The sequence below is a fragment of the Lagopus leucura genome, unplaced genomic scaffold (assembly GCF_019238085.1).
Source record: "Lagopus leucura isolate 7727_CA_CO unplaced genomic scaffold, USGS_WTPT01 Super-Scaffold_100037, whole genome shotgun sequence".
Taxonomy (NCBI): Eukaryota; Metazoa; Chordata; class Aves; order Galliformes; family Phasianidae; genus Lagopus; species Lagopus leucura.
Window position 1 is genome coordinate 4886582 of NW_024962286.1, and position 17755 is coordinate 4904336.

Consider the following 17755-nt stretch of genomic DNA (forward strand, 5'->3'; position numbering starts at 1 on the left):
GAGTACTTTAACTCCACAAACTGCTGAAGCTGCAGGCTGAGGCAGCCAGGCTGAGGCAAGGCTCTCTGAGGCATTACCGAGCGCGCGCGCTCAGCTGAGGCGGGAAAACAGCAAACTGCAGCGGCTCCGCCGCCACGTGCCCGCGCAGCTCCCGACGCCTCCACGCTGGCAGCAGCAGCCTGGCGCTCATTGGCTGAGAGGAGGAGGGGCGGGGCGAGAAGGGCCGCCCTTCAGCGCTAGCAGAGCGAGCTGCGCTTGCGCAGATGTTAAAGATTACGCTCCAGCGGCCGCCCCTCTTCCTCCCGCGGCCACCAATGGCAGGCCGGCTCTGAATCCTCTCCCCGCCTCTCTTGCCCCGGAAGCGGAAGTGGATGTGCCCCCCGCTGTGGCCGCCATATTGGGGCTGTGGAGGCGGGGGGAGGGGGGTCGGAAGGCAGGATTCGGCTCAGCCGCCTGTGAGTAGCTGCGGCTCGGCGTCAGGAGCCCGGCCCGGGCCGGGGGTTGTGGGCCGGCCGGTAGTGGCGCCACGTGGGGGCGGAGGCACAGACAGGCTGAGCTGCTGGGACTGCCGTGCCGCATCCCGTTCTGGGCCGCTCCGGGCCTGTGCTCGCTCTGCCGGGTTTCGATGCTAGCGCCGGGCTCTCCTCAGCGGGCTCCGCTTTTCCTTTGAGGGGTCCTTCCTGCTGCTCTCAGAATCAGACGTTGCCAACCGAAGCGCCTTTGGCTTTTATTTGATTTCTTTCTGGCTCGGTTCCTGGCACTGTTGCTGTGTGGCGGTGGGTGGGCGCGGGCCGGCCGGGGGGGGGAACGTCCCGTTTCTAACATTGGGGCGGTCCTGAGGCTGTCCTTCGTTCTGGCACCGGCACACGACTATAGGACGTTGCTTTATGAAGTAATTTTCTTGAAGCGATGAGGAAACTGCCATAAACTGTGGTGTGATCTTGTTAGCGATTTGCTTCCTTGGCATTTTACACTTAAGCTTTTATTGTGGTCAGAGGTTTGTCTGAAAGTTTAGTAACTGTATGCGACTTTAGGACAAGTAGCTTAGGTGACTTTTGGCCTTGGGAACTCGAGGGTACAATTAGGTTTGTGATGGTATTAGCATAATAACAGAGGTAAAAACGCCCTTGTTGTTCTGCTCACCTGCTTGGAGTTGTTCAGTGGCAGTTTGGGCTGTGCTCTGCTGGGTGCAAACTGCCGTTTGTTGTATCAATCTTTGCATGCCCTTCTGGCTTTAGAGTTATTGTAACTCATTGTGAAAGAGGAATTGAAAAACCTGGTCTAATATTAAACGTGGAGGTTGGTGGCCCTGCCTGCAGCAGAGAGGTTGCAGATTCATGATCTTTGAGGTCCTTTCCAACCCTGCGCCATTCTGTGATTCTGAAATTGCTGCTGTTTGGGTTTAATTAATCCCATATAGCAATAAGGTATGGCTTAGGTTCTTAGTTGTAAACCGCCTCCACTGCCAAAGGTGGCTTTCCTCAATGCTTGTGGCTTACAGGTGTGCTTTAAGTGAGTATTTTAAAATGGTGAGAGATGCTAAATCAAATTCTTTGTCACATGATGCTGTAGTCTGCGTTACTTAAAGAAACCCCACTGGGTGCTTTTGAGTCAGAGAGACAGTGTTAGCTGCTTGCATTGCTTGGCCTGCCGTGAGGGGGCTGTACGGATGATGAACAATTGTGGTTGTACATACAGCGCCTCTTTACACCAACCAAAACCTCTATTCCATTGCAAAGCCATTGGTAGCTTTGTAGGCATGATTTGTTGCTTGGCCTGTAGGTCAGTCGTTGCACAATTGGAGTGGTCTACAAGGTCTGCTTGTAGCATGCAGTAGTCAGGTGTTGTGATGTGAATATTGGTTTGCGTTTTGACGTTTGCCACCTTTAGGAAATTGTTATTCTGTCATCAAGAGATTGAATATCTTTTTTGTTGTGATTTTATATCTCAGGATGATTGAAACCCACCCCAAATAAAGCACAAAATGATGCTAATAGTGCCGAGTAATTTCTTCCTTCTGCAGTGCAGTGAATGGGCAGAATAATAATTACTTCCTTTTTGTAACTAAAATGTCCGTATCTTTCTTTGTGTGAGTTTCCACTGGGTTTTGTTTTCTTTTTAGCCATAACTAGAATTAAAATGGAATCTTTTTTTGAAGCCTCGTGATCCTTTTCCCTTTATCTTTTCAGGTGTAACAGGACTCCATTTTTCCTGCTTTCTATTTATTCTATAGGATCTGGTTTTCAGGTGTTTATAGGAAATACTCAGCATCAAGATTATTTGACTGCCCGGATTGTCCTCAGTCTCAGTTTTTCCATTGCAGTATCTAAATCTATGTTCTTCTGAATTAATGATGTTTCACTCATGTGTGCTGCCATCTGAGGCTCTGGAGATGTTAATATCGTGGTGAAAGTCCTCCAGCTGTCCCAGAGGTGTGCAGTCCCACCCCCAGATGAGGAATCCAGGAAGTAATGTCAGGGATTGCTTTTGATGATGTGGCAGACGTGTTTCTCTTTAGAATCAATTTCATTTTGTTTGCTTTATGTCTTCAGTAGACTGATAAAGCTTAGTTGAGCTTAAGAGTAAAGATCTTGAATTAGTAGTAGGAACATGTCCTTAAAAAAGAATACCAAGGGAATTATTTTTATCTGGGGTCAGAATCCTTGCCCTGTTCTTTGTTTACAGTTTTAGTGATGCATAAAACTATTCTGTGACTTCAGGGCTCTGCATGTTCATTAGATAAACTCAGTGATTCGTGCTAGGAGTGTTTCAATTTGGGTGCTTGTGACAAATGTTTGTTTCTGTAACCACTTGTGTATGAAGTCCTGAACCTAAATGCTTTGTTGTTTAGTTATTCCATATTTGAAAGTCTTAAACAGCTTGAAAGAAAATTATTTATTTTGGTTTTGTTCTTTGTGTTTAGACACTGAGGTGGTGCTGCAGTGCGTATCAGTGCTTACATGTTATAACTCAGCTCCTGCCTTATCAAGGTGATGTCTAACAGGGCTCATTCCTGCATTTGTGTGGATTTGTTTCTCCTTCCCTAAGATGGGTTGGATCCTCTCTTCCCTTTGTAAAATACCCTTTTCTTTACCTTCTTGACAATTTCTTCTAGAACAGAATTTCTTTTCGAATAAATGTCTTCTCCAAGAATACTTTTTTCTTTTCAAGTAGGGTTGTCCAAAAGACTGTAAGAACATAAGGCGTTCTGTAGTATGAAGTTTCACAGCGCTCAGCTTTTTGTTTGAAATGTTACCTATGTGTTGTTTTATTTTCACAGCAACCATGTCAGAAGGGGACAGCATTGGTGAGTCTGTTCATGGAAAGCCTTCTGTGGTCTATCGATTTTTCACAAGACTTGGGCAGGTTGGTTTTCTCTAGGATTTCTGTGACTCCATTACAAGCAGGACTCAATGCAAAGCAGTGCACACCTCAGTGAGTTTGAGGTTGGATGAACTGCTGAAATGCTGAAATCTGTACAGAAGATTTCATTTGAAATGCTTTAAAAATAGACAAATATTCTAATGCGTAGTTTAATGGGATTTTTAATGTGTATGTATTAATCATGTATGTATCACAGTGGAAATATGCACTTATCATCAAAAAATGTTGCTTTACGTTCCCTGTCGTAATCATGTGAAGGAAAGTAAACTTAAGGGAGATAAAGAATAAAAGGTTGAAATTCTGGGTTTCTTTCTGATGCCCCAGGTATTAGGAGTTGGGGTTTTCTGGCCTTTGTGGAAATGTAGAGCTTGTATTCTCAAAGATTTATGTTTATTATTAAAGTTAATTGTAATAAGAATGTTTCATGTTACTCTCCTTTCCAAAATATATTTCCAAATGCTTACTATTTCTAATGCTGCCCTGAAATACGCCTTATTCACTGGGCAGCATATATTTTACAGCTGCTTACTGTATTTCTTCCTAGATCTACCAGTCCTGGTTAGACAAATCTACTCCATATACTGCAGTGCGATGGATCGTAACTTTGGGTCTGAGTTTTATCTACATGATTAGAGTTTATTTACTGCAGGTAGGAAAACTGGGCTTACTGATCAGTTTCAGCCATCATCAGTGTTCTGTTATTCCTGTTAGGAGGATTTCAGGAATTGCATTTTGTCATTAGAACACTCTAAGGGTAGATCAGGTAGTCTGAGGAGGAAGCTCTTGCTGGTGTTCAACTCCTGCCTTCAGACTAAAGAATTTGTGAATGCTTAAGATTATTTATTTGATGATAAAGTGGAAATACTGCAGTAATGCTGTTGAAATTACATAATAAATTTCTGAGAACTTTGTAGCCATTAAAGTTTTTTATTTTTAAAGCTGACTAATTTGTTCAGGAGCCCATGGTTACCTTTGGCCATGCAAACTGAGAAATTTGCTTTTTTGGCACGTCAGCAGGCTGTTTCTGCACTGATCAGATGCTGCATCTCATGCCAGTCTGCAGTTCAGTGTAGAGCTCGAGAATGGTGATTTCAGAAAACTGGAGATTGCAGATTGAATGCAAGAACTGTGCAGAGCAGTGGTAATAGGAATATTTAAGAGACTGAAGCCTGCAAAGATGCTTCAAACAAAGCAAGCCTTGCTTTCTTGCTTTTTGCTGCTTTTATGATATCTGCATTTTGAACATGGAAACCAGGCGTCCGAGAAAAGCTTTCATTAAATCCATCAGTGTACCACTCATGTTAAGGTTTGTTGTAATTAACATAATAGGTTTACTGTAGGGAAATTTAAGAAATGTTTGGCTTGTTAAGAATGATAGATTTAAAGTTTTTGCTGGTCTTCCAATAAGCTTAGTCAATATGTAAGTAAATTGAAATGAAAACTTTGTTTTCTATCAGTATAGAAATAGTGGAAACCATGTTTTTTTGCTGTTGCTTTGTTTTTAAGAAGAAAACCTCTCATGTGAACATGAGGACATGGAGAAGCACTTATTAAGGAAGCAGAAACCAAATTGTTTGATTGAAAATATCTGACAGTGGTGTGCAGGAGGTCTTTAACCTTTTCTCCTTTGTTTCCTCCCTTTCTTCAGGGTTGGTACATTGTGACATATGCCTTGGGAATCTACCATCTAAATCTCTTTATAGCTTTCTTGTCGCCAAAGGTAGATCCCTCTTTAATGGAAGATTCAGGTATGGTGAATTCATTCTGCAGTAGTTTTGAACTTAATTAAACTTCTGGCTCATTTTGTCTGATATAATACTGTAAGGCTGTGCAGTTCCAGTCTGACACTGTATTCTTCAACTTACAAAAACTCCATACAGCTTAAATTAGAAACTGCTATGAAATTGGTCTCCAAAGTGATTTTTTTCAGGTCTTGAACAATTCCATATTTTATTAATCTTTGTTTTGAGAGAGGTGTACATGACTTAAATTCTCCCTGCAATAACTCAATGACCTGGCACTCATTTTTGTTATTTTTATTATTATTTTTTTTAATGGGAAGCCAACCCTGTTACACTAAAGCCACAACAGTAACTGGAATCTATGTAACAGTGAGAGTTGACTGTTATTTTTTTCTCCTTCAGATGATGGTCCTTCCTTACCTACAAGGCAAAATGAAGAATTTCGGCCTTTCATTAGGAGGCTCCCAGAGTTTAAATTCTGGTGAGTCGGTCTATTTGCCCACGTTCTGTTTCTGAAATGTGTAAATATCTGCATTAATTAACGGTGACTGGTGTTGAAGGATTAATTGTTAATGCTATTTTTAAGGCACTCGGCCACTAAAGGCATCCTGGTTGCTATGGCATGTACATTCTTTGAGGCTTTCAACGTTCCTGTTTTTTGGCCAATCCTTGTGATGTACTTCATTATGCTGTTTTGTATCACTATGAAGAGGCAAATCAAGGTAACTTGCTAAGAACAGAGAATAGCATTTGTGATGTCAAAATGTGCAGTGTTGTTTCAACCTCTGTCCAGTTTGCTGCATTACATTCTTAATATTTGTTGATGTTTTAAAAGGAGAATCATTTTCTTTCCAGACACTCAGAATTTTGAAGTACCATTACTCAAATGTAAACTAAGTGGCAGGAGTTCCCTGCAGTCCCCTTATGAGCAAACTTTACTGTGCTCTCTATGTTGTTTGAGTACAACCAAATGTGAAAATCAGGCTCATAGCATTCTTTAAGCCAGTTAACCTTTATGGTTAGCTTCTGAAGTGCTGTAGAACTTTCTCCCTAGAGGACTGTGTCAGTTATATGATGTATTATGAAACATTTTTTGTAAACGTTATCTATATTTCTTGTCTCTAAAAATTGGTATTTTTTTTTCTTCACAGCATATGATAAAGTACAGATATATACCCTTCACACACGGCAAGAGGAAATACAAAGGGAAAGAAGATGTGGGAAAGACCTTTGCTAGCTAGAAGGTGCAATCAACCTTTTGACCAATTCTGCTTACAACTAAAGGAACGATTTTTGAGCCATTGTAACAATGCCTTTTTTCTTCATAAAAATGATTGAGTTGTGACAAAGCAGTTGAAGTTTCATTTTAAGAGGATCTCGCTACTTTTATCTGAAGTATCAGTTGCTTGAAGAAACTGGCATTCTAACCAACTTGCTTTGAGTTTATCTTTTGTAAGAAGTTGGAGAAACTTTGGATAATCCCCTGGATTTGGGATAACGGATTCCTTTCAGGATCCATTGCACTGGAGAGATGAATGGCTTTGAGTTTGATGTTTTTACGTAGTTCTCAGTATCACCCTGAAGTGCTGTGCACGTATGTAGGAAAAAGGTGGCACACATGATGCTGTTTTCTGCTTCATGGCCTTGTGCTATTTTCATATAAAAATTCAGCAGATCTGAATAGATGCCAATTTGCTAAATGCATGATATTACTGAGTCATAAATAGAAAAAGAAATCTCCAAATGTAAGGATTTTGCAGTAGGGAGAAAAACACACACAGCTTCTAAAGTAACTCATTTCTGTTAGGTTTCAATGCCAGTTTCACCATTACACCTCCCAGAAGATGCTAAAATTGGGTTCCTTCGTGATGACTCAAAGCTTTGTTCAAAATCTATTCCAATTTCCTTTGAGGACCTGGAATTATAAATATATATATTTTAATTGTTTTAGTTGGAATTTCTTTCATACCTAAGGGTTTCTTGATTAACTTAAGCCAAGTCCGTGCAGCCCCTTCAGAATATACTCCAACTGGCCACAGGAGACAAACTTTGTGAGTTTTAACAAAGATTTTCATTTTCTATAGTTAAAAAAAAAAAAATCAGATAAATGACCTGCATGTAAACTTTTTCATGTGATACAACTGCAATTTTATTAAGTGACTTTTTAATTCCAAAATTTATTAAAAGACAGTGTCCCTCTTGGCTTGTTCTCTATTATCTTTATATATAAATATACATATAGAAAGATCTAATAGTATTTATGGATTCTTTGCAGTAGTGATTACCCTAAGAATTTATCTTCATGTGACCTATTTTAGATCTTCAGGGAACATTCACCAGGACAAGGTAGATAAAGTTTAGCTCTTCAAAGATTCTAAATGGAGAACAGTGTCAACTTCAACTGATGCCTTATTGGAAAACTTACAGAAAAGTTTCATATGACTTTGTTGAATGAAGTCATGGTGCCCTAGGATCCAGCCTTTTCCAAACCTTGAAAAGTGAACGGTAGTTTAAGTTGATGTTGGCCTGGTTTTTGTTTGTCAGCGTGTTTTCCTTATCAATGTGGGAATTAGTCTAACTTCAAATTACAGAAACGCTGCATCTAGAAAGATCATGGACACTTGTAGTTCTTTGCCCTTTAGTCTGAAAGCCTGAACTTGGAGGTTTGCTGGAGTTTCTGGATATGTGGGTAAGACTTGGAGATTTGTATGATTCCTTTTTAAATGTTAGCAATTGGAGTGACCCCTGAGCAATGAGATATGAGAAACAGCCATTGCAAATTACAGATTTTTACCTTTACCTGATTTCTAACCTAAGTGGCAGCATAAGAATAGATTTCTTCTCATTAATAGATGTATAGCTAGCTGTTCAATATTCAGTGGGGTTAGCAGTTTTCAAATACATATTGTGGATGACATCAGGATGACTGTAATTCCTCAGGTGACTCTCAGCTTCCAAAGGCCAGGCAAGTTTGACAGCATTTTGTTAAACTTTGCTCTGTTTTTATCACTGAGGAGTGATGAATTACCATTACAGAATGCATGAAAAACTTGGCTCACCAGCTTCACAGGGACTTGCCAGTCACTGATTGATTCCTGTTTGTTTCTATGTGCAGATTATCTTTCCTCACTGTTTTTCATGGTAAGGAGAATGCTTATAATGCAGTTGTTTCCTTAGCACATCTTTGAGTCGTATGGACCATTTTTCTGCCATGGTTCTCTTTACAGTTTTAAACATGGGGATGCCTGAAATTTTTCTAGTGTAGGAAGGGGAAGATATTGCAGCTCTGAAAATCAGCTTTTGTACAATAATGCTGAAGTGCTTGCACAGTAACTTTTTATTTGATTTATAGGCGCAAAGAAACACTCATCTGATTTTATTTGAGGATTCATAACGCTTGAAGATTTAATAATTAACTAGCTCACATCTCTGCAATACAAATAACTGTGAAAAGAAGTGCTTTTCCTGTAGCTTGCCCCTCCCAATCCATGTTTGGTGCTATTTGTGCAAGATTTATTGAAACAAACTCATGATCTGCCAGTGGATCACATGGATTTCCCTCTCCACCTGTATTGAAGAAATAGAATCAACTTCCTCTTGCACATACTGTGCAAAAATAAGGTGGTGTGTTAATAACTGACAATCTTATTTTTTTCCCTGATGCTCTAAATGCTTGTGTAGCAGAGCTAATTATAACTTAGGGAAGTAAACTTGAGGATGTAATGCTGCTGAATCCTTCCTCGTTCATACTCTCATATACTGGCTCTGCCTAAATAGTTCCTATTACCATAAAGAGAGTAGAAGGCCTGTGGCTGAAATCAGCTTCTTCCCTGTGCTAGACTATGGAAAAGGCCATGCAGACAGAACATAGGCTGTGTTATAAAACAAATTTGTTACAGTTGGGCATAGTTGACTATTAGTATCCTGTAGTAGAAATGCTAAATCACAGCTTGCACCTGTGATGGAGCCTGGTGGGAAGGCAGGGCCAGCCCAGGGGAGCTCAGGTGCATGCAATGTACTGAGTGACCAGAAGGGCTGGAGCCAGGATCCACCCCTTCCCAGTCCTCCTTTAAGGGCTGGCAGTGGAGGCAAGGGGATCTTGGTGGAGATCCCTGCATACCTGAGGCCTTCAGAAGGTAAGCAGCTTCTTTTCCTTTGTTTCTGTGCCCATGGCTGTTGTATTTGAGCAAACCCTCTTGCTGTAGCCTGGGATCTTGCTGTTCTGCTGTCACTGTTGCACTTTCCATCGTGTTACACATATGCACGTGTGACTTTGAAACACTTCTTCCATTGCTCTAGTCTTAAGTGTCTGGAATACTTGATTAAAATCTTTGTAGTAATAACGGTAGAGTTTTGAGGTTAAAAGCTCAATGTTGATTTCATTAATAGACATTCTGTATTACTTTGGGCTTGCATTTGTTGCTTCTGTTCATCAGGGAAGCTTTGTCAAATCAAAGAAAGCTGCTTTATTGTTAACTTTACTATGAAAACTGAATGTTGATATACTTTTATCACCAGAAGTCCCACTGCAAGTGAAGTAAGGACTCGTGTACATCCTCTGATAGTGTTTGTTGTTTTTTCTTATTGCTTTCCCCTGAAATCTATAGCATGGACTCTTGTAATGTTAATTACCTAAAGGGAGTCTTAAAAATAGTAGAATGTTAGTAATGCCTTAAGCATGTTATGAAAGGTTGGAAGATTTGTTACTCAAATTTAGAGAAAATGACTTAAATCTTTCATTGTTTGAAGACTATCACACTTCTTTAAGCAACTTCAGAAAGACATTTTTAATATGGTCAAGAACCATAAAGCAAGAAACACGAAGAGGCAGAAATAGATTTATTTTGTACAACAGGAATGAAGTGCCACCTTGTACAGGCAGTTACCAGTTTTACAATAAAGTCTCATTCTTGGACTAACCTGAACTGTATGACCATTCTGTATGAAGGTAAGAGAGCAGAGGCCCTTGTAATGGATTTTTCCTCACAGTTGATAGTGGCGTAGGTAGATCAGTTTCTGAGGATGAAACTTCTCTCTGCACAGTGGACATTCTGTCTACAAAAAGCAAAGAGATATTCTAAATTGCTGTATTTAAAAGGTTAAAAATAAAGAAAAAATCCAACTATGTTAAACAAGAACTAGGAAATGAGCTTCTATAACTACGTGGTTGTTTTTTTTTTTTTTAGTCCAGTCTGCACTGCATGCTTAACCAGGTAAGGCTCTGAAAGGGTACCTCACTCAAATTGCAGCTTGAGGTGAGTTTAAAATGTGTTTAAAATATGACCTCAAATCCACAGGTGTTGTACACAGCTTCCAACATCTTTAGTTGAAGAAACTTCGTAATCTTTAAGAGAAGTGACTTGTCAGATTTTTACCTTCAAGGAAGTCTGTCTGGTGAAATATCTCAAATGGTCATTGAGATGTTTTTCATGTGTTCTGCTGCCCCTGAATATTGCCAAGCAATGCTGCCATATACTCTTTTTCAGAGGTATTACTTTTCTTTATGCTTACATTAATTCCACTTCTGCTTGCAGCTGAATTAGAACTAGCATAGTGCTAATCTCTATTGACCACTTTGCCCAAAATAATTCCAGGGCACTCTGAGTTTTAGGAGCCCTGTCTAGGTACCAGCTTCAGTTATACCCAGTAGTTCATTTGAACTTCTGTTTTGTGCAGGAAGGTCTTGTGAACTTTGAGTTCCCTGTCATTGTGTATTGAACTTGCACATCCAGCTGAAACTTTGTAACATCTGCTGCCTCCCTTATATTTCAGAAACAACAGCTGAGGTACTGAAAATTGCTAACTGTACAGTGGGAAGGAAGGTAGCTTGGTTTGTGCTAGGAAAGCATTAAATGAATCAGACTACCTGATTCTGTTTTGCCAGAGCTATATCAGTATTAGTGCCAGAAAATTTAAGTAGATCTGAAGTACTGCAGTAATGCATCAGAGTTACAGTGTTGGCCTAAGCCCTGTGGCAAAGATTGTATTTGTAAGTAGCCCTTTTTTTTTTTTTAAATATTTTTTTACTCATAAAGTAAATGGATAATGCCTTATTCCAAGACAGCTATAGAAAACCTTCATGGATGGAAGTTGTTTATTTCAGTAATGCAAAAAAAAAAAATTGTCTTAAGTTAGCTCAATTAGTTTGTAACTTATTCTGTTGTACTGGAAATCACAACATTGATCAGTTCTGTTCTTTGCAGACAGAATTATAGCCTGGGTCTTTATTATGACTGTGCCTGACTTCTCCAGTTAATTCAATTGCATTTCAATGGCTGAATCAGAAACATCTCATTTACCTCATCAAAGTACTATATAGTATTGTATCCTAGTACAATATACGGATCCCACAAACCTCTGGGAGGATTTTGGGTGTCTTAGGGAGGGAAAAGGTAATATTTCAACAGCAAGCTACAGATTTCATCATATTTACTCCTGGGCTGTTTGTCCCACTGTACTTACTCTGGTATTACACCACTCGGTGATGCATTCCCAGCAGAACAGGTGCCCACAAGGTGTGGCTGTTGCATGTCTCCGTTCCTCCAAACACAAAGTGCAGCGGGACTGGCGCCCAGTAGTTTTTTCCTTTATTGTATTTCTAATCAACACAGGTAATTAATTAGTTTTATGAGGCCTGTTTGCAAGAAATACTTGTTAACACAATCTTGTAAAGCCTTCCTTCAAATGTTAACCCTTCCTGTGAGAGTCCCACACATAAAAGCAAGGCATGAAATCTTAAGATGTTTAGTAAGTGAGTGTGTCCACTGTTATGCTACATCAGGTTCTATCTTAAGTCAAAATGTAATGCCAGCGCTCTCCCTATTTGTGAAAGCCATTACATTTCCCACTATTGCTTCTACCTTTCCTATTAAGTAAAATGAACATACTTCTGGAGAGCTAGATTGCGGTGTAGTTTCCATTCCTGCCTTGCTCTCTGCTTTTGTTGGAAGCTGTATATCTGGACACCAATTGTCAGAAGAAGATGGAAGAGTGAAATTATTCCTAGGAACTTGTAACTTGATCGAATGCTCTGATCTTCTCCTTGTACTCCTCCAAAGTGCAGCTGCAAAATGCACACAAATAGAGATGTTTAATTGCTTCAATTTTACAAAATTATGCCTTCCCCCATAATTGCCCTTATCTCCTTCTCACCCAGTCTGCGCTGTATTATAATCAGCAAAATTCTATATCCTTTTTATGCAAACTGCATCCCAAAAGAAGCCAAAATACTGCACTGCGCATGATTTTCACACAATTAACAGATCCACTTACATATCTGATTCCTGCAATTCTTTTAGATAGGTGATAAAAAGTGCCATGTATGTAGAACACTGCCAGATGTAGTCGATGAAGCAAAGGAATGGATTGCTTAAGAATGTACACAACTTGCAGGATTGTTTTCTTCTGTTTTTCTGTAAGCTCCCTGACTTGTTTCTGAATCCAGTTTCGTATTAAGGTCCTACTGGACAAGCCAAGTGCTGGGTTGCTTTGCAAGGTTCTAGCCCCATCATCTTCTATCTGCAACTCATGTTCCAGGTGCTGCAATCCCTTTTCTAAGTAATAGGGTACTACAGTATGAAGAGAAACAAAGATGGCTCGCCGAAGAAAAGAAGGCACCCTTTTCTTGGTTGAGTCAACTTGAACGATGTTGACATATTCTTCACCCAGAGTCTGATAACCTAGATGTGAGTAACAGAGAATAAGCAGTTTAGTGTGTGGCGGGGGGGGTAACAGGCTGCTCAGGAAGAGCAGCTGCAAAGTTTTGGTGTTCCAGAGATAACTGTGTTTTTGGTTGAATGAGGTGAGCAACATATTTGCACCAGCACTGGGTATCTGCAATGGTTGTAGGCTTAAGGCAGGAGACCATAGGTATCTGGATCGATATATTGTATTCATATTGTACGGATTTACTGCTGGGTGTGATCTCTGCCTTCTGCCAGTTATTCAACGACAAGGACTGGCAGCAGATCCATGCCTGCCAGGGCTCACTGAAACACCGCAGGGCAGCACAGCACGCAGCGCGTTACCTGACAGGGTGCTGAGGGCAAAGTAGGCGACGTCAGAGAGCAGCTCGATCTCCCTCCTCCACTCCAGCCACTTCTTAGCTCCTAAGAGACCAGGATCGTTATTTTAAGTAAGATTCGTACTGATCCATGCTCTCCTCCGACAGTGCTTCCAGTCCCGCCCGGCCCCCTGAGGCAGCGCGCAGCCGGGAACCCTCAGCACCGTCCTGAGGAATGGAGCCGTCCCGCCCCGCGTCACCTCAGTACAGCACCGATCCGCAGGAGAGGTGACGTTACCCGCGATCCCGTGCAGCGCGGTGCCGGCCCCGCTGCGCAGCCCGCTCCGGTACAGCTCGTCCTTCTGCCCGCAGCGCACCAGCCGAGCCGGCCCGGCGGGGCCCAGCGCCATGGCGCGGCGCAGGGTGATGACGTCACTGCGGCTGGGCGGGAAGCTGAAGGGGAGGTGCGGTTCCCGCTTCGCTCTCGCGCGGCTCGGCAGCCGTTGGCGCTGCGCTTCCCGCCTCCCCGCTGAGGGGGGCGCTGTCCTCAGGTGAGCGGTGTTCGTGACGGCACGCGCCGCCTCAGAGCTGAGTGCTCTGCTCATAGCGATACAGCTCGCCTGTTTTACTGCACCAAACGGGCTGTGAAGCTGTGGTGAATCTTATGTGGCGCTTCAATAACGCGTTCTGTCCCACGTATATTTGGTAACGCTAAGAAGGGCACGCGACCTAAACACAGCTGCTACAGATTGCTCCATCTGTAGCTCTACAACCAGTACAATCAAGGAAAAGTGTTGGAAAGTTTGTTCTGGTGAACCAGCAGGGGGAGCTCCTGTATCAGAAAACTGCTCGGATCGCCTCCCTTGCACGGCGGTTTGCGTCGCCCTCCCCGGGGAGCTGCCCTCAGGCGCCAGCCCAGCGGGTTTCCATCGCCCCATTTAGAATTGGAGTTCACCTCACAGCCCCGCACGATTCGATTCGATTCTGCTCCAAGTTCCATCATTGTACCTGACAGCTCAATCGTTAAGAAGAGCAACGAACAAATGAAGATATTTAGGATTACGGGTCTTGGTGGCATTCTCCCCATAAGAACGGTTGCAGCTGCAATATTTCATATGCAGTGCAGCAAAGGCATCCCGACTGCAGTTTGATCACACTGCACTGTGCGGCAATCTGCAATGGAGGAGTGATGGCTTGAACTGATTGCATGTGAGAACATTAGAACACAGGAATTCCAGAGGGAGCTGGGAACAAAGAGGGGTGTTTTGTTGGTGCCACTGGCTGAGCCAAGCTGATAGCTGGTCACAGTGCTTGGGAGAATTCCAACTTAGTGTTCATTGTATGGTTTTTGAGTCTACAAGGTGTTCTGTCACCGTTTTGCTGAAGCTGTTCCATACGTTTCTCTTGGTTTTGCAGGTGGAGAAGCCAAGGAAACTGTCAGTTTAGCCTGAAAGTTGAAATGCTGGCTAATGAGCTCTTAATTAGGAGATTGGAAACCATTTGTGAAGCTGAAGATAAGACGAGGCTTTGGAGGCTTCCAAAGGTCAGATTTTCTTTTCTTAAATAATTGTTATTGTAGTAAATAATAGCAGGGCTTTAAAATAAACAGGGTAGTCAAAGTGGATCCAAGAAGAATGAGAAAATAAACCCGTGGTTTGGAGGACGATGTGGGTGGTGGAGTCTATTCCTGCTTTTCGGTAAGTGGCTGTTTTTGCCACAGAGAACCCAAACCAACCTTAGCAACGCTTAGAAATCCAAACTGCCAGCAATTTTAATTGATTTATGGTAATTGCTTTGGTTTTGCATCCATTCAATCTGTTCCTTGCTACAAAGTTTCATGAGGTCATTTTGTTAATTATTTACTAATATTTATTTTTTTTTGAGTTCACATATTAACTATTCCTTATCATCATCCTGGGTCCCAGGCTGCCAAGACTCTGTTCCCAGAACTGCTAAAATGTGTTTAACTTTTCTGCGTGTGATTATTCCTGACAAACTGAACGGATTCTGTTACGTTCTAAAAGTTATGCTCCTGAGTGAAAGAAGGGAAATGTTCCATATCCGATGTAGCTGCTCTAATATGCTTTGGGGCAGTTAATTGTTATTGCAACATCATGAAGAAATTTACCTCTGTGTAGGATGAGTCCTGGTTGTTTGTTTAGCAAACAGCATCTGCGGTATTTTCCTGTATTGGGAAAAATGAGTAACTGCTGCAATAAGTAAAGCATCATTTGAAGTTTGTTAAATCCATACGAGCAAAGGTGTAGGCATGGTTGTATACTTAATGATTTATATTTAGTCACTAATTTAAACATGGACATTCAGCGCTTTTCTTGCCTTCTCCACTTCCTCTAAGATCTTCACATCCTTCCGAGGGACTGAAATTTCTGTGCAGACTTTGTTTCCATTGCACCCTTTTCAGCTCTTCCATATAACAGATAGGGGAGTGACTGCTTTACTGCCATTAATACAAGGAAGTCCAAAACGTAAAACAAATGCACCGTGCAGTAATGATTAACTTTTCCTCCCACATGTTGCATGTCTGTGTGTTATTAAGCTTGGTTTTGCCACTGCAGACCTGCTGGTATTATGGAAGAGGTTTGGAGCGCAGCTTTCAAACGCGGCAACAAGCAGATGTTTCAGTTTCCAACCTGAAGAACAGGTTCTGCAGATATAAAAGCAGCTAAGTGTCTGTTCAAGATTGTTACCGCCCTCTGACTCTTTCTGCCTCCTCCCACTTTGAACTTGTTGCCCTGGAGCCGAACTGTTTGAATAAGGGCTGTAAAAGCTGCTTTGTGATCAGTTAGCTGAGAGCCCTCAACATGTAAAGCGCGCAAGGAGGAGCCTTCTCTCTCTGCTTTTGCAGTTCCCTCCCCTCCACTTTTTTTTTGTCATGCTCATGGAAGTTCCGATGTAACATGGAAAGAAGTTGGGACAGGTTGACTGCACAGTCCAGAGAGGAGAGACAAAGGTTTGTTGTTTGTTTGTTTGTTTTGTTTCAATTTTCTGCCTACTGTGTCAGCAATGTTCTGGTGTGCTTTTAACACTTATGTGCACTCTTAACATTAGCAGCAAATGTTATGATATGCTACTACAGGAATGTATATAGCTTTATGATTGCAACAGTTTGTTGTTTCTTGTGCTTTCCTCTTCTTGAAGAGAGAGAATAGAAAGAGCACCATGTGTAGTGCTTGTTTTATTCTAGTCGTGCTTTCTCTGGTTACAAAAACGTGTAGGACCTTGGAATTCGCTTAGTCCTAAATGTATGGATTTTTCAGAGCTTGTAGGAATGAGGGGAACTGCATTTTAAATTAGCAGTTCAGACTTTTTGAACTGGACTGTTCTCTTCAGTACAAGAGACTAACACATTCATTGCAGAATGATGACCTGAGCATTGAGCTCTTGCAGGAATATGGAGACAAAATTAAAACTGACTTGAATGAGAGAAGTCGATTTTAAAATCAACTTTAGGTATTTAAGTAAAATACCAGAAGGTAATGTAACCTCTGTGATTCTGTGATGGAGGAGTAGTGAATCGTGACTTGGAAAGGTGTGTGTGACCTGTTGAAAGGATGCCTGTGGTCTGGATTTCTTTTGTCATTGGTTTGGACTGTGGACAAGGAATTTTCAGTTCTTTTTGGCATTAAAAAAAAGTGAGTTAGCATTGCAGAGATTGGCAGATAACAAGGATGGCTGTGCTGTGTGCTGTAAATGCCTCAGGCTGCAGAGTTTAGATGTAGATCTTAAGCATACCCCAAATCCTGATGGCGATAAGTGCTAGAAACATGTTTTGTTCCATGATACAGGTGGGTTCTACTGCTGAATAATAAAACTGAAGCAGGGTAGGGGTCACTGCTGGCTGTGGCATGCGTGGGCTGCTGTCTTTGGAATCTGAATTGTTGTGGTTGAAGTTTTGTCTATTAAATGACATTTTCTGTTCTTACTGAGTGGAGAAAAATGTTATCTAGATTACGCTCTTTCTAGGCTGCTAAGAAGGAACTGTTATGTATGAAGGAACAGTTTAGACCAACTGAAGGACAGAAGGTTTGTGAAGGAGGGTCGGCGACTGCTGATGAGATACGCTGGTTATCCAAGCGCAGGAAAGATTGTATGCTATCCAAGCGGCTGCATCCTCCCCAAAACCAATTACCTCAGTACCAGTGTATGAAGAACAATAATTGCCTGCTCATCTCTGAGCTGTTCAGTAGGTGGGCTGTCTATTTCTAGGTGCCGAAGGTTGCCTTTATAGACTGGAGACCATGAGCAGGCATAGAAAAATTTGCACTGATAGCTCGGTTTTCTATTTAATTTAGATCTAGTTGTGTCCTGTCTTGGTTCTTTTTGGTTGTGTCATATCTTGGTTCTTTTTCACCCAAAGAATCAACCTTTCTGATCGTTTGCCTGAAATGTGGCTTCCTGCATAAAACCAGGAGAACTTTATTCCGAGATTATTTTTTTTGTGAGTTTGTTTCATCCTTCTGTTAGTCCCAGAAATGTAATTTAGCCTTGCTTGTCCTTGTAACTCATGGAGTTGTCATCCTATGGAGCCACTTCACGGTCCTTCACGACTGCAAACTGCATGGACTGTTTGTTAACTCATGCCTTATCGTTGGCAAGGAAGTGCAAT

The 17755-nt window shown here is 41.6% G+C and overlaps 3 protein-coding genes across 4 annotated transcripts in view; 2 read left to right on the forward strand and 1 right to left on the reverse strand.

Moving 5' to 3' along the window:
• The first annotated feature begins 372 nt into the window (after positions 1–372).
• RER1 (retention in endoplasmic reticulum sorting receptor 1) lies at positions 373–7328 on the forward strand. 2 transcript variants are annotated; one of them, XM_042883158.1, is made up of 7 exons: positions 373–455; positions 3281–3366; positions 3929–4033; positions 5033–5132; positions 5529–5607; positions 5713–5848; positions 6278–7328. In XM_042883158.1, the coding sequence occupies exons 2-7, from the start codon at positions 3286–3288 to the stop codon at positions 6365–6367; spliced, it is 591 nt and encodes a 196-aa protein (XP_042739092.1). In that variant the 5' UTR covers positions 373–455; positions 3281–3285; the 3' UTR covers positions 6368–7328. The 2 variants fall into 2 exon arrangements, with proteins under 2 accessions (XP_042739092.1, XP_042739093.1); XM_042883159.1 differs by lacking the exon at positions 3929–4033.
• Positions 7329–9948: 2620 nt separating this feature from the next.
• On the reverse strand, positions 9949–13538 carry PEX10 (peroxisomal biogenesis factor 10). The gene is made up of 6 exons (XM_042883157.1): positions 13427–13538; positions 13154–13234; positions 12399–12805; positions 12014–12189; positions 11589–11724; positions 9949–10181 (listed from the first exon to the last, which is right to left on the reverse strand). The coding sequence occupies exons 1-6, from the start codon at positions 13536–13538 to the stop codon at positions 10110–10112; spliced, it is 984 nt and encodes a 327-aa protein (XP_042739091.1). The 3' UTR covers positions 9949–10109.
• A 2181-nt stretch (positions 13539–15719) lies between these two features.
• Positions 15720–17755, forward strand: part of PLCH2 (phospholipase C eta 2) — a 75508-nt gene continuing 73472 nt past the window's right edge. The window contains exon 1 of the mRNA XM_042883373.1: positions 15720–16099. The gene's annotated coding sequence lies outside the window, so the exon portion shown is untranslated. The remainder of the gene's footprint in view (positions 16100–17755) is intronic.